At 41.8% G+C, this 16,465-nt stretch overlaps 1 protein-coding gene across 2 annotated transcripts in view; it reads right to left on the minus strand.

Annotated features, from left to right (window-relative positions):
- Nucleotides 1-8,301: 8,301 nt before the first annotated feature.
- The window catches only part of FAM3C (FAM3 metabolism regulating signaling molecule C), a 57,735-nt gene continuing 49,571 nt past the window's right edge, over nt 8,302-16,465 (minus strand). For both annotated transcript variants that reach the window (XM_030308307.1, XM_030308308.1), the window contains exons 9-10: nt 11,258-11,384; nt 8,302-10,664 (exon numbers count right to left, since the gene is read on the minus strand). In XM_030308307.1, coding sequence (XP_030164167.1) covers nt 10,575-10,664; nt 11,258-11,384 — 217 coding nt within the window. In that variant the 3' untranslated portion in view covers nt 8,302-10,574. The remainder of the gene's footprint in view (nt 10,665-11,257; nt 11,385-16,465) is intronic.

The raw sequence follows: 16,465 nt of genomic DNA on the forward strand, positions 1-16,465 counted from the left end.
GCAAACCCATGGAAAATGTCTCAGGCTTCATATTAAATTCAAGGCTAAACATTTCATTGTGACCCTTACAGTTTAACAAAGAAATATTATTTATAAGTGAAAATCTCAGAAATGACAATTGAATAAATATAGTACTTATTTAAAAGAGTGGTTTACCAATCTTTAGCATCCGCTGATTAGAATAACCTGAGAGACTTATTTTCATGCCCCCCCTTTTTTTGCACAGTAAATCTATTTTATCTGCATTAAAATAAGCCCTCTTTTTTTTTTTAAGGTGAAGAATAGTTCCCATTAACAACCAATTTCTTCTATCAACTAGACAACTTTTCATAATTACCTTACCAACCAATTGGTAGAATCAGGTGGCCTCTAATTCCCAAACGCTAGTATGCAGCCGTTGCTTGAAGACAGTGATGCCAACTCAGACTCTCTTCTCTGGGATGCCTGAGCAGGATCTCCTAACTCCCAAGCTTTGGCTTCTTCTTTTTGTGTATTTTTTGTGTCTTTGGCTTCTTCTTTTCCTTCTCCTCCCTGGCATCACTATGGAAGCCATTCTTGAATTTCTCACCAGTTTAACTGATGGCCAACCTGGACTTGGCTCATTTTCTTCCCATTCCCCGTCATGCTGCAGGTAGCACCACGGTGCTCTCGGGAATACAAGTTGTGGAGCCCAGATGTTCCTATTCAATCTAGGCTATTTTGCCTGCATTGTTTAGGGCTCTTCGTGTTGCAAGTAACAGATGACACAACCCAGACTGACAAATGTTAAAGGAAATGCATTGACTCAGTAACTGAAGAGTCCAGAGTCCAGACTGGTTCCCGTGGAGCTCGATCTGAAAACTCACACTATGTTCCCACGGTTCAGGTCTTTCCAGCTCCAGCCTAAACAGGCTGGCTTCTGCAGTGTTGTCTTCTACTTCAGGCCCTACAAGGTGGTGGGGGGACCCTCACCACCTCATGCCACCCCAGGAGCCCCAGGCTCTTCTCTCTTCTTAGCTAAATGGCTGCTACACTCCCTCCAAACCTCACATTCTCCTACCACTCATTCTAAGGAAAGAGAGAGGTTCTTCTTGGTTGCTTCTATAGGAGAGATGGAATTTTTTTTTTTTTTTCCTTCACAAAATGACCAACTAAGGTAGTTCTGAGACTCATTGGCTCTGATTGGTTAATATGTCCATCCGGGAACCAATCACAACGGGCATTGGAGATTGGGGTTAGGGGATAAATACACTGATGATCTTAAGGCAATCAGATCCAGTGTGGAAAGTGGCAGTGAGTGATTCATTCCGACTAAACCCACGTAGCTTGAGAAAAGGGAGGGAAGAGGTGAATCTGCGGAGGAAAACCAGGGTGTTATGTTAACATTAAAGGGTACCTGGGTGCTGGGCAGCACAGACATTAGATGTCTTCAGCTCCAGTGATGTGTTTCGAAAACAGCTTTCTGGCAGCACTTGGGTCAGGCTCACAGCCAGACAAAGCCCTGCGACTTATGTATAGGGTACAAAGTGCCTTCTTTTGTTTAAATGCCCTTTATGATGTTGAAAGGGGAAAAGGAGAGGGGAGGTGCTCTAGTGTATTAATTTTCAACGTAGGAGTTCAACTATTTTGTAAATTGGGAAATGCTTAATAGAGACAGTGGTAAGAGGCAATGATGATTGTCTGAAAATGATATCAAGAAAAGCATATCAAATGGCATTATCTATAACCTCTAGATAAAGAAGTTTGCTAATTAAAATATTTCCCTGGTAGTAGTAGCTTGCAAAACATTAAAAAACGCTTTAATTTGTTTGGCTATAAACAACTGCATTCTTTCCTTATTCACAATCTGGATAGTCGTTTTGTTTTTAAAGAACTAGGATAGCTATATTTAGAGTAAACATAGAATCTAATTATATAAGATGCTACGACCCTGTATGTTTTTGCAGCTTTGTAATCATGTGATATTCACAGTAGAGATTTTAGAAACACACGCTGACTTTCGCAAGCACTGTCAGTACTAGTGTGTCTGGTTTCTACTTAGTTTAAAATGTGGAGCCAGAAAAGCTTCCCATCAAAATATTCATTTATAGGCAATTTGATGAGCTGTTGGAACTTGTTGCATTGCGTTGCATTGCATTGCAGTGCCCAGACACTGCGGAGTTAAACCAACCATTTGGAGCCAGTTAGTTAGTGATCCAGAGTACTATAATCCACTTAGCTGACTTGAAGGAAGAAAAATTCAAGTCTGATCTCCAGGAACCAGGAATACTCCTCAGGGCAAGCCCTTCTTAAGGAAAGTTGGCTAAGATGCCTTGATTTTTTTTTTTTTTTTTAATTTCAGTTTCACTATAGACCAGATGTGATAAGTCATAACATTTCTCAGAGTAGGATGATGAGGTGAGCCGAGAAGGACAAATGCATGTGGCGCAGCGTGAAAAGGGGGTCGTGGTTGTACACCAGGGACTCATTTCCTTTGAAATAGGGAATAATAGCAAACACTTAATTAGCACTTACTGCGTACCAGGCATTAAGTAACTTCTATGTATTAATCAGCCTGTGCCCTTCACCAACATGTGCTTCACACAGCATCAAAATTGTCACACACTGAGTTTGCAGTATACCATTTAGAGAGTTTGGGGCCTTTGTAAATAAAATGAAAATTACAGGATGTTCCTTCATGGTTTGGCCATATAAACTTGATTGAGGAGCAGTAGTTAGATGATGGAAGAACTGAGAGCTTAGAATTCACCATGAAATAGAATGAAAAGACACTGCCTCTTGATTTCTAAGCTCTAAGTGATTTAAACTGCCTGCTATTTTAGATCCCAGTGTGGGCTAACAGTCGGATTATGCAAGAGCCTAACAATCATTCCAAAAGGAAATGACTGGGGGTGAAGATCAAACTAATTTAGTGCGACGTTAAATAAATACTTACATCCTTTTTATTGTTGTGCTTACAGCCAATTGTTACATAAGGTGTCATTTTTAATACATGGATGAAATTTACCATTGGTAACGATTTACATTCACATCCAAAGGAAAACCACTAGAGGTGGTTTGCATGATTAAAACCTCTTGAAACAAAATCAGGATTGAAAAAGCAGCCTCTCCCACTGATTGTAAAGGGAAAGTAATAATAAATGTGGACCAAGTCAACACAAACTGCAGTTTCGTGTGTGACTTTTTAATTTGCAGAGTTAAGTGAAAGCATCTGATTGGTGTGTGAATGGTGGATATAGCGCCGCCTGTTCCCCTCTGTTAACTGCTGTTCTGAACCCTCGGAGAGGCTCCCCTCAATACAGGCCAAGGAGCCTTCCCTTTTGTACGCTAGTAACAATCAAGCCCCTGTGATCATGCCCATATCCAGTCGGCCATGTTTAGCCAGGAAGCAGGAGGGTGGCCCCTTGTAGCCCTTATTGTTCTCTGACAAAAGAGGAGTATCGCCAAATTTAACTGCACATTGAAGTACACCTCAAATTCTGCATGAATTACAGGTGTAAATATACAAAATGTAAAGTTAGTAATTACCTGTTTGTTCCTAGTACTTAATCCTGACATTTCTTTTTTAAAAAAAGAAAGATTTTTTTGGTTTTTTTGGTTTTTTTTTTTTTTTTTTTTTGGTAAGTTGTATTGTTTCTATTTTCCCCCCAGCTTTCCTGGGATATAGTTGACATATAACATTATGTAAGTTTAAGGTTCTGTCCATTGCAAGTGCTTCATCTCAAGCTCCCCGGCAGACTACCAATGTTTGTTCCTTACGGCTTCATCCAAGGCAAGCCAGCAAAATGGAAAAACTGAAAAAGTGAATGTGATAAAGCCTCTTTAACATGCCCTCTATTTAATGGGTATGGGCTAAATAATTTTACAAGCTGAAAGATAAATTTCACTACTCAGAATGAGAAATTCTCTCCTTTTGCTGGCTTGAACACTTGTTCTTTCCCCCAGATGCTCAATATATCATTTCTTGAGAAACTACTTTGAACTTTGCTGACTAAATAGAGAACTACAGCCTTAAAATGTTGATTGTCACAACTGTATTGTATCCGTGTCTGACACAGTTCTGTAGAATTATAGGGAACCTCTTCCAAACAGATTATTTCCGTAAGAGAATGTTAACATTCCCTTGCAAGGTGTTAATAGTTCCACAAGAATTGTCTTCCAACCTCATTCCTGGGGCAGAAGTTTCAGATTTCAGGGCACCTGGGTGGCTCAGTCAGTTAAGCATCTGACTCTTGGTTTTGCCTCAGGTCATGATCTCATGGTTCCGGAGATTAAGCCCCCTGCTTGGGATTCTCTCTCTCCCTCTCTCTCTGCCCCTCTCCCACACACACACACACACACACACTCTCTCTCTCTCTCTCAAATACGTAAACACTAAAAAGGTTTCAGATTTCTTTAAGAGTACAAGCTCATTTACTGATGTTAAACCTTAGGTCCTCTCCCTCAGGGAGAACAGAAAGCCAGCGAGGGCTGTCTGCATTCCCCTGGGAAGAGGCACCAGGACTGAGGGCCGGGTGCTTGCTCCTCAGACCTCAGGAAATCCCCACCTGCCGACTCTCCCACCTCTCCTACCTCTGAGAACAGCAACCCTCAGGCACCACTGCCTTCTCCACCAACTGAAAAACGTACTTCTAACTTTTCGGCACCATTTGCTTCTACGTCTGTCCTCTGCTCAGAGCTCAGACTCGCAAGACATTCTCCTCAGGGTTCATTTCTCTTCTGGTCACATACTGCGCACAGCACTTCTCCAGTCTGACTCCTGGCACACGGGGTATGCAGAAGCTAACCATTTTTAGAGGCTGAAACTTGAAATAATTGAAAAGATTTCTATGTTAAAACGAACATCTGAGTAAATGATAAAATAAACCAAAAAATTCACGTTAAGTTTTAGGATAGAACTTCTCAGACTCAGACTGGGCTCTTCACTAAAACCTGATTTCCAGAGGTCAGCGTGTACTGTTCCTCAGCTCTGAGCGATATACCTACAGGAAACAGGGCAGTTCCATTCACCATTCCGCTGGTGACACTGAGGTCTTGGCAGGGGATTCAGCAGCCCCCATATTGAGCGTGTCCACCCGAGTAGGCCAGGTCGAAGCAGCAGCGACAGCACACGAAGGCACAACGCATCGCCGAAAAAATGTTCGAAAGTCAAATGCATAAAGTTCAAATAATGAGTTTACTATTATAAGGAAAAAGGTCTCAGAAAGCAAAAAACGTCTCAAAATCCATTCAAGGCATTCCTCTCCTGCCCAGGCAACACTCGCTAGTGGTTAAGAACGTCCACGGGCCTTCTGAACAAGAAGCAAATGCTGGTGTGCAAGAGGGTGCCAGCTGGGTCCCCCCTTGCCCTCAGCAGGAGTTAGATGGTTAGGTAGCAGGTTAGGAGCAGGCCTCCGGGTCTTTTGTTCTGGGCTCTCCTGGATTGGGGCTGCAGCAGAGCGCTCCCCCACGAGGCTCATCTGCCAGCTGCCACCACAGAAAGGAATCAGCCTCTGGCTAAGTCACACGCTTTCCCATACCTTCCCCTCCAGACGGGACAGCAAGTGCAACTAGATCATGTAATCATTTGAGTTGCCGGCTCCCTGGGGATCCACAAAAGCCCGGATTCTGCATATGAGATACGGTTTGGTGTCAGTGCAGACTGAATGAAAGAACAGGTGATACATAATCGGAGGCCGAGGTCAAGGAGGAGCTCGGGTGAAGAGCTGTGTCCTCTCTCATGACCTTACTATCCAAGTCGTTCAACGGCTCCGTTTTGGCTTGGTGTCTCAGTCCATTCAGGGCGCTACAACAAAACACCGCAGACGGGGTTGGCTTATAAACAACAGAAATTCCGTTCTCACAGTTCTAGAGGCTGGGCAGTCCAAGATCAGATTTGGGGTCTCGTAAAGACCTGCTTTTTGGTTCATGTGTTTTCTTTCTGTGTCCTCACACGGCAGAAGGGGCCAGGGCGCTCTCTAGGGTCTCTTTCATAAGGGCTCTACCCCCAGTGAGGGCTCTACTCTTCTGACCTAATCATCTCTCAGGGTTCCCACCTCCAAATTACCGTTACATTGGAGATTAGGTAACAACAACCGGATAACAGGGGCAGGGAAGAGGGGTAGCTGGACACAAACATTGGGACCGTACGTGGTGTTTGGCAAGATGGGACTGGGAAGCTCAGGGAGGCTGGCTTTTGTCTTTGACCAGAACACTATTAGCTGCAAGAGACACAGTCAATAATAAGGACAATACTAGCAGTTGCATTTAGTGCGTACCGGGCACTCGGGCAGGCACCACAAACACAGTGAGGATACAGACTTTCTCAAGTTCCCCATGTAGTCAGCAATGAAGTAGAGACACATACTCAGGCAAGTCTGTACTCTTCACCAGTATGCTACACTCCCTCCGTTACAGAATTCACTCCTCTTTAAGGTTTTAGGACCCTTTCCTCTCTGGTGATCAAGTGAAATAAATGCGGGCTGATTACAGGAAACATTAGGAGACTGCAGTTTCATCAATTATTTTTCCCAAATATAGGACTATCTTTTACCAATTGAAATTTTTTTGAATGTTTATTTTTTGAGAGACAGAGTGAGAGCAGGGGAGGGGCACAGACAGAATCCGAAGCAGGCTCCGGGCTCCGGGCTCCAGGCTCCGAGCTGTCAGCACAGAGCCCCACGGGGGGCTCAAACTCACAAACCTCGAGATCATGACCTGAGCCTAAGTCAGACGCTTAACCGACTGAGCTACCCACGCGCCCCTCTTTTACCAATTCAGTCTCAACTTCATTCAATGTTAAGTGCCCATCCAGTGATGGGCAGACTTTACGTAGAGGTGAACAGTGAGTTTTGTTTTGTTTGCTAAGTAATCTCTACACCCAACGTTGAGGCTCCAGCTCACAGACCCCAAGATCAAGAGCTGCATGCTCTATCGAATGAGTTAGCCAGGTGCCCCTAAACAGTGAGGTTAGTGATGGCAGTGAGTTGCGCCAGTGAACTAGCTCTACTGGGAAGACGGTCTTTGTAGTAAGTTTGCTTATAAACTGCCTAGGCAACAAAGCCCAGAAGCCTTTCTTCCGACTCTAATTGAAGGATCAGCCAGTCCCTTTTCCTTTCTAGAAGCGACATCCTAGTGTTGAAAGCATTTCCTTAATATAGCTGCCCTCAGGTTTGTCTGCACCCTCACTGGCTGCAGGAAGGTTCTGGTGGAAGAAGTCTCCTAGGTTCCTGGAAGGCGTTCCCCACGCTCCTTCAAGCTGCCTAACAAGACTGCCACTCCCAAGCCAGGCAGGCCTGCTTTTCGCTCTAGCTGGCCTTGATTTGACAGGAACCTCAAGAATGGGGGTGCGGGGGAGGAGAGACCAGAGGTAGGACAGTAGTGAGATTAAGGGAGCTTTGAGGGGAATTGGGATTAACTAGCTATCATCACGTGACAACCAAAAACCAAGTATGCGACAGAAAGATCAAGCTGGGAAGACGCAGCAAAATTCTAAGGGGTGCTTTAGAAAAGGTAAAATCTGGGGCACCTGGGTGGCTCAGTCAGTTGAGTATCCGACTTTGGCTCAGGTCATAATCTCACAGTGTGTGAGTTTGAGCCCTGTGTCAGGTTCACGGCTGTCAGCCCGGAGCCTGCTTGGGATTCTCTCTCTGCCTCTCTCTACTCCTCCTCTGCTTCGCAAACACTCTCTCTCTCTCTCTCTCTCTCTCTCAAAAATAAAACAGGGGCGCCTGGGTGGCTCAGTCAGTTAAGCATCCGACTTCGGCTCAGGTCATGATCTCGCAGTCCATGGGTTCGAGCCTCGCATCGGGTTCTGTGCTGACAGCTCGGAGCCTGGAGCCTGCTTCCGATCCTGTGTCTCCCTCTCCCTCTGCCCCTCCCCTGCTTGGACTCTCTCTCTGCCTCAAAATAAATAAATATTAAAAAAAATTTTTTTAAATAAATTAAACATTTCTTTTTTAAAAAAAAGTGAAGGTAAAATCTGGTACGTTACTCTGCAGCCCTTAACTTACATGTACTGACTGCTGTCCGAGGCCTCGCTGAGGAGGGTAAAGCAGGAAATCTTTTCCCTGATCAACATGAGCAATTGTTCCTTGTCTATTCATTTTAAAAAGTATTCTACATGCATTTCTACTCTTCATACTCTAACTGAGCACAGCACATTTCTCATTCCTTCAGTTAAAAATGGGGTATGTCAACTGAACTATCACCTTTTGGGGAGGGGTTCAAATTAGAATTGTAAAAACTGTTAAAGTATGAAGTGCAATACAGGCTAAACGCTTTGAGTTTCATCTGGCATAATAAAATATTAGCTGATTCATTTTGAAACAAATACAAAACGTAGACAGAACACTGACGAACTTTAATCAATTTAAAGTCAGGAATATAAAGACTCTGGCTCAATTTTTCTTTAATTTCCCAAATATCACTTATTTTCCTACAGTCTTAGCTTAACTTTAATAGGCATACTATAACACACTTGTTCTGGAAAACAAAAATTTGTGATTTCAAATAAAAAGTATGCATCCCAAAGTCCTTATACACCATTTAATACACCAAAATGTCAATGCCAAATTTCTGATTTTAATAAAGAAAATTCTCAACATCAAATGAACATTGTTACATTTACAATGCAGACTTTTACAAGAGATCTGAAAATGAAACGTGGGAAAATTATTGCTTCTAAAGTTGGCACCATCTATACATGAACTGAAACAAAAGCAAACTGCACCGAAACTGCCACAGAACCAATCTTTATCCCTCCTTATGACATTCTGTACAGCTTCACAAAGCTACCGTCTTATACTTTTCACCTTGAAAGGGACGTCTTGCCATCTGGGTACTTAAATTCTATACGTATATCCTGAGGATATCAGTGTGTTTAAGCATAGGAATGTCTTAAACATTCCATGTTGAGCAGTACAATGAATGCTTGACAAACACTAATGTGAAGTTTTGTAGGTATGTTATTTGGCCAGATAATACAACAAAACCCAACAATGCAAAAAATGCAACATCAATTCACCATCCCTGGAACTGGAAAAGAGCTATTCTTTTAATTGACATAATCTAGGGAAGTATTTTAAATGTCAAAATATACATGCTGAATGTGATTTTGCATATGAGCACCAGAAATCTGAAAAGTTTACAAAAATTCTATAAACGTATAAGGTGCATTTATTCTTGAATTACATTCATTTTGAGAAGAACCAGTACCCCAAAGCTCATTAATATTTAAGAAATAGCTAATAGTCTCCAAGTTGGCTTACAGCAAAATAAAAATACTGCCTTTAGTTTTTTTATACAAGTCATCTAAAATTATATTCAAAATTTAAGTGTTGCCTTTTATTGTGAATAGCAGTTTGATCATTAATTTATGTTCCAGTTTAAGATATTTCATGCACAATAGGTATTTAACGCCCTTAAAGTGTGTGTGTGTGTGTGTGTGTGTACACACACACACACACACACACACACACACACATTGAATCATTTAGTTAACATCTCAAGTTAACAAAATTTTATGTAGAATTGGGTATGAAGTCATCTGAGGTCCAATAAAATTATTTTTTAAATGGTATCACTCCACTCAGTAATTACGACTTTTCTAAGTCCTTATATCTTCAGGCAAAACTGCTATTATGAAGTTAGATGAAGTGAATACAGAATTATTTCTTGGTTGACCATCAAAATAACTATGATATTAAAGTATGCCTTTTTCTAAACCGCATGGTCAATGCTGACAACAGTTCAAGAGGGAAATCTATGCCAGTGTTGCTCTAAATATACTGCCATGGCTGTCCTGCACTACCTGGTTGGGACAGGGAAGGGACGCGGCCAGCTTCCCAAGTTCTGTGGGGCTGCCACCCCCAGCCTCACTCTAAGCAGCTTCTGCGAAGTCGTTATTCACACCACTAACACGAAATCCAGCAAACTACAGTCCTGAATACCATCTACATTTACATATTTACTTTTTTACTGTGTACATTAAAAAAAAGAATTCTGTTGTGCTTTTCACATATCTGATACAGGTTTTCATTTATTTCTAGGTTTTTTGGGAAGAGAAGAGAAAGACTAAGGAAAAAGAGCAGAGAGTCAGACTGTAAAGTAACATTACACACACAACTAGCCAAATATCTTTTTAATTTAAAAGATACTATCATTAAAAAGCAATATATATACATACATATATACATACATATATACGTGTATGTATATATGTGTATAAAAGGAAACAAAGTCTCCTCCCTAAAATCCAAATTATTCCATGATAGGTTTTCACAGCAACCAGTATACATATCAATATATTTTTCACAATCGGTTCAGTTATCCATCGGGTATGCTTTTAGAATTAAAGGATGTCATTACTGTAGCAGTCTAACCACTGTACTATTATAATGGAAATGTGCTTAGAAACGGTTCAGTGATTTGCTCATTATGATGACTATTTACAAAGGCATCTATTTACGTTAGCAATAAATAATCCTGATATCAAAAGGGATAATGCTCATGCACACACCGAGATGGCTGCATGCTCTTAAAGTATTTACACATAGCTCCTCTGTCACAGCTCTGCCATTAATAATGAAAGTGCGTCTCCTTCAACTTCCTCTACATCAGTCTTGCTTCTGGGGGATGCATCCTTCCATCTCGACAACTTCGGGCCATCCTTCGTACTTGTTTGTGTCCTTATTGTTCTTGATGTGCTGTTGGAATACAATAGTAGGATACAGGGTTAAAGACCGTTATGAACCGCTGCTCTACAGGAACATACTTCAGTGCGCTCATTTCAGTAACACTCACGTCAGTGATGCGTGCACACCAATTACTGTTCCAGACAGTCAATGAGCCACCCTTGGGGCCTAGCAGGCCTTCAAATAGCCAAAAGAACAAAACGTCGCACAAGTTTTCTAAAGGATCATCTGTTAGTCAAAAAGTGAAGTTTACGTTCTTCTAAGTTCTAAGGTATTTCTAAACTTAACTGATTATAATATCAAAAGCTCAATTAAAATCCTTAGTAATCGATGCTTCCCAATGGTCCTGATAAAAGCACTGATATGCCAATGCGCTGTCATATAGGAAAAAATTTTCCATGCAGAATAGGACTATTTTTAAATTTTGGTTTTAAAACAGTGCCATGGTTATTTCAAATAACTGATTACCAAGAGCTTATGAAAAATAATATGAACATATTTAATGGCTGCTTTGTCTAAGTTTCAAATAATTGGGACAGGAATATGCACTGTATAGTTTCACAGTTTACTTTTGTCCATTAATTTTGAAAGTCTAAGACACTAACCTGTTCAAAGGGGCTTTTTGTCTTGATGCCTTTCCCACCACAGAAGACCCAGTTGTCTCTAAAACCAAGATTAGTAATAGAGGTACTCCCCAATTCAGCAATGAGCCGCCGTGCCTCATCATTGAGTCTTAAAGAGGAGGAAAAAGAATAATACAATTAACAAAGAGCACTAATATTATCTAAGTATACTGATTCACAAGGATATTAACATATAACATGAGATGAAATGAGAAAGTATCAGCTTAAATGAGAATATAAAAAAAGAATAAAGAATTTTTTTCAGGGGCACCTGGGTGGCCCAGTCAATTAAGCATCCAACTCTTGGTTTTGGCTCAGGTCATGATCTCACAGTTTCGTGAGTTTGATCCCTATGTCGGGCTCTGTGCTGGCAGCACAGAGACTGCTTGGGGTTCTCTCTCCCTCTCTCTCTCTACCCCTTCCCCGCTTGTGCTGTCTCTGCCTCTCTCAAATAAAGAAATAAACTTAAAAAATTTCTTTTCAGAGCAACATTCCTACTATTTGAATTCTTTAGTGACAAAAGACATGAAATCTAGCAATTTTAAGTTTATTCTACTAAGAAATACCTTTTAGATGTCTTCATCTTTACAATAATTCACTTTCATCTATATCCACCAAATAAATAAGGGATACCGCAGTGAGCACATGCCTACCTAGGTTAATACAAGGTCTTAAGCAAACAGTATCTTTGCAAAATTAAAAATCACTTCGAATTTCCACTAATCCCTCTGTCAATTACATTTGAAAAAAGGTAAATGCTGACAGGTATCGAGGTGTTTCAAATACTGTTTTATTTCAAAGAAAATGAATCTTGAGAGTAAGTATATAAATTGTACTTCAGTAAGAACTGCTGAGTGGTTACTTAGTAAAAATGAGTATCAACCACATAGCGGTGAAGTGCGGCCAACGACTATGAAGGGCAGTGGCAAAAGTTAACTGGTAGGGAAACAGCTAACTGAAAGATAGTGTTAAGAAATGTTGTGCGGGTTATCATCCTAATGCTGAGTATTCTCGGTCTCCTCTCTGTGTCACAAAAAGGAAGAAATTCAGTAGATACACGCTAGCTAGCTGTAGAGTTTAAAGAGAGAGAGAGAGAGAGAGAGAGAGCGAGAACAAAAGATCGCTCAGGGCAAGGGCCACCTGTGCAGGTATTCGGCAGTAGGTCCTATAGATCTTCCAAGAGATGGTACTTACAGGTCACTTACAGACGTCTGTTCTGCTAACGTCTGAGGCAAGGTAAGGTTTCTATTTGCAAACAGCATAAGGGGCAGTGAGGAAGGTACTTATTTACCTGACAGTGTTCTTTGAAACATCTCATGCCATTATCAGTCAACTCTTTTAAGGTACTAATGAAAGAAACACTAGGTACCAGAGTTCTCATGTAACTGTCTCATGAATAAAATAATTTGTTTTAAAAAAACTGCATAAAACAAGAAAGAAGTGCATATATATTATACTTCCAGTTTATGCAAACCACATCCATGGGCAGTGGAGCTGGGTTGTTTTTTCTTTTAATTTTTAATTCCAGTGTAGTTAACATACAGTGTTAGATTCGTTTCAGGCGTACAATATAGTGATTCAACACTTCCATAAATTATCCAGTGCTCATCAGGACAAGTATCCTCCTTACTCCCCATCATCTATTTCACCCATCCCCCTGCCCACCTCCCCTCAGGCAACCATCAGTTTGTTCTCTGTAGCTAAGAGTCTGTTTCTTGGTTTGTCTCTCTTCTTCCTTTGCTTGTTTCTTAAAGTCCACATGAGTGAAATCATACAGTATTTGTGACTTATTTCTCCTGGCATTATACTCTGTAGCTCCGTTCATGTTGCTACAAATGACAAGATTTTATTATTTTTTTGTGGCTGAGTAGTATTCCATTGTCCATGTGTGTGCATGTGTATACATACATATATACCACATCTTTATCCATTCATCTATTGATGGCCACTGGGCTGCTTCCATATCTTGGTTATTGTAAATAATGCCACAATAGACATAGGGGTGTTTTTGTATTTGGGGGGAAACACCCATTAGTGGAGCTGTTTAACTACAGCCTGGGTACTGCTGTTCTCCTGGAGGAAGTTCAGTAGAATCACTGAAAAAATCAGCTATAACCCTGGAATATTTAGACTCAAAAATCTATATAAAGCGAGGCACTTACAACCTGGTAAAATAAAAATAAATGAAATGCCTATGCAAAAGAAACCCTGAAGTCTTGGCCTCTCTGAAGATTTTGAGACTTTCAGAGAATCAGGTGTACATGCTTCTGGCTTTCTTCCCGAAGTCTGCAGCCGTGTTTTCCTGCGCCCATCCTTACGTGAATTAGCCATCACTTTTCATTTGTTTGCTCGCTTAATGAGCAACCTGTATTAGAGGGACACTCCCTGAGTGCATTGCCTGAACCCTGTTTTCTTGTTTCCAAATGGTGTCAGGATGTCGTGGATCTGGAGGACTGTCAAATTCCACTTTTTAGTTTATCCAAACATTCTGTTTTCTGGCTACCTTCCTAGAACATTTTACTTGCATTACCAGCACTAGCAGGTGAATCTTGCTGCAATAAGAATAAATAGTATTAAAATGCAGAGGTTGGGCAGTAGGTTCACTAGGCAGCCTAGTGATGACCGCCTATAGAAGTTTTGGTGGTTTTGTTTGTTTATTAATTTATTTTTTTGGGGGGGGGGGAGAGAGTGAGTGCATAGTGGGAGGGGGCAGAGAGAGAGAGAGAGAGAGAGAGAATCTGAAACTGAATCAAGGCTCTGAGCTGTCAGCACAGAGCCCTATGCAGGGCTTGAACTCACAAACTGGGAGATCATGACCTGAGCTGAAGTCAGATGCTTAACAAACTGAGCCACCCAGGTGCCCCAGCAATACATTTAAAAAAAATTTTTTTTAATGTTTATTTACTTTTGAGAGTGAGAGTGAGAGAGAGAGAGAGAGAGAGAGAGAGAGAGAGAGAGAGAGAGAGACAGGATGCAAGTGGGGAGGGCAGAAAGAGAGAATCCGAAACAGGCTCCAGACTCTGAGCTGTCATCATAGAGCGTGACGCGGGGCTTGAACTCACAAACTGGGAGATCTTGATCCGTGCTGAGTTGAAGCTTAACTGACTTGAGTCACCCAGGGGCCCTGAGGCTCTGGGGTTTGATTCACATTTACATCTCAGAGTAATTACCAATTGGCACCTCATGGGCTTTGGGGTTGCTCCTAAATAGCTGAAGGTGAAGTTCACAGATGCCAAGAGACTGTTTTATACGTAAAGTAAAAACTGCTTGCAAAGTCGGTGGTTTCTCCGACTGCAGGCCTGGCTCCCTGTAAAAAGTATGAATAAAATCTTCTTCATCTATGAATTTTATATCAATTAAGAAATATATTGAAGGGCAATCATTTTTACTTCCTTACTTCTGAATTTCAGAACCAGTCATCTTGATGTACATGAGTAAACTAGGCCAATTTAGCCAGAGATCCAGAAGCAACTTGAAAATGGCTTTGTTTTGACTCCCTCCCTTCATCTCTTTACTTCGTTTCCCATGAGAACACCCTGCGGTCCTGTGCAGAAGAAGGCAACAAAGCCGGCCTACGAGGGCTATCTTTATTTAGAAAGGCCTAACAGCGGGTTGGTCCCCGGCTGGCAGCTGGACACTTGGATTTGGGGAGGGCTCCCCCCATTCCCAGAACTGCTCGGGATGGGTCACTGTGCCTGTACTGCAGAAGCAAGGCTGTCTGTGCTGAACACCTACTTTACGTCTGGGAGTCTGGAATCTGGGGATGTGTCAGGCAGAGGGTGCCTATGTGGCCAGTAGCCAGTAAAATCCCTGGACACTGAGTCCCCAGTAAGCTTTCCTACAAGACAGCATTTCACAGTGTTGTCACTGTTTGGTGCTGGAGGAATGAAGCCTGTCCTGTGTGGCTCCAGTGGGAGAGGACTCTTGGAACGTGAGCCTGGTTCCCACCAGACTTTGCTCAGTGCGTATTTCCCCTTTTTGCTGATTGTGCTTTTGCTGCAACAAATAGCAGTCATGAGGCGAGCAGGACCACATGCTAGTCCTAGCAAACCCTCAAACCTGGGGTGGTCCAGGCGCCCCCACCCCTTACCCCTATGAGTATCCACTATAGTTTTAGAACAAGGTAAGTTTCTCAGTGATTTCTAAAATTGTCTGCTTTGCCTACATAGAACTTGGAGGATTTCATTATTCCTTTCTGACATCTTTTATTTTAGTAAAAGATGATTTCATGTTTCAAAAAGAAGTTTAAAATCATGCAACGTAACCAATATTCTCAGCACTTGATTCAATACACATTAGGTATCAAAATATCCCATTTCTTTATTTTATTTTTCAATGCTGTTTTATTTTTCAGAGAGACAGAGAGACAGAGCAGGACAGGGGAGGGGAGAGAGAGAGGGAGACACAGAATCCAAGCAGGCTCTAGGCTCTGAGCTGTCACCACAGAGCCTGATGTGGGGCTTGAACCCACGAACTAGGAGATCATAACCTGAGCTGAAGTCAGATGCTTAACTGACTGAGCCACCCAGGAGCCCCTCCCATTTCTTTAAAAGCCAGTGCAACTAATATATACATAGCATAAATTTAAAAATATAAGCTTTTATTCTATATAGGACCCCCATGAGTGTGTTACATATACCAATGGTCTTAACTAGCAGAGATGTGAAAAATTTCAATGGACTACATGTTCTTTAAAATTAATTAAAAATTATCCTGTGACAAACAAGAAAGCAGAGACAGGGATCAAGTTTTCCTAGAAGAGATTCTACAGCTACACAGGGGCAATCTGGAGTACAATAGAGGAAGTGGGTACTGGAGAGGGGGCGACTCAGAGATCTGCCTCCATCTTTCCTGGGGAAAAAGGAGCCGCTGAGAGCCCCACGGTCACACCATCACAACAGGCCGATGCACCCTGTCTTGAAAAGCACAGAAAGCAACATGGAGAATTAATGTCCTGGGCTCAATGTGGACCAACAGGGAAGAAGCACTTGGGAAGTAAAAGTGTAGGTGTCAAGAACTCTGGAAGAAAATCACCATACTATCTCTGGAAACTGAAGAATAAGCAACGCCAGGTACAGGTGACCCCGGAGCCTGGACTTTGAAGAGAGCACATCATACAAAGTTCAGATTAAAAGCTCTTATGAGAGAAGAGGGCTCTTCAAAAACAAACCAAAACTCCCAATAATTTTC

This window comes from Lynx canadensis, chromosome A2 (assembly GCF_007474595.2).
Source record: "Lynx canadensis isolate LIC74 chromosome A2, mLynCan4.pri.v2, whole genome shotgun sequence".
NCBI lineage: Eukaryota > Metazoa > Chordata > Mammalia > Carnivora > Felidae > Lynx > Lynx canadensis.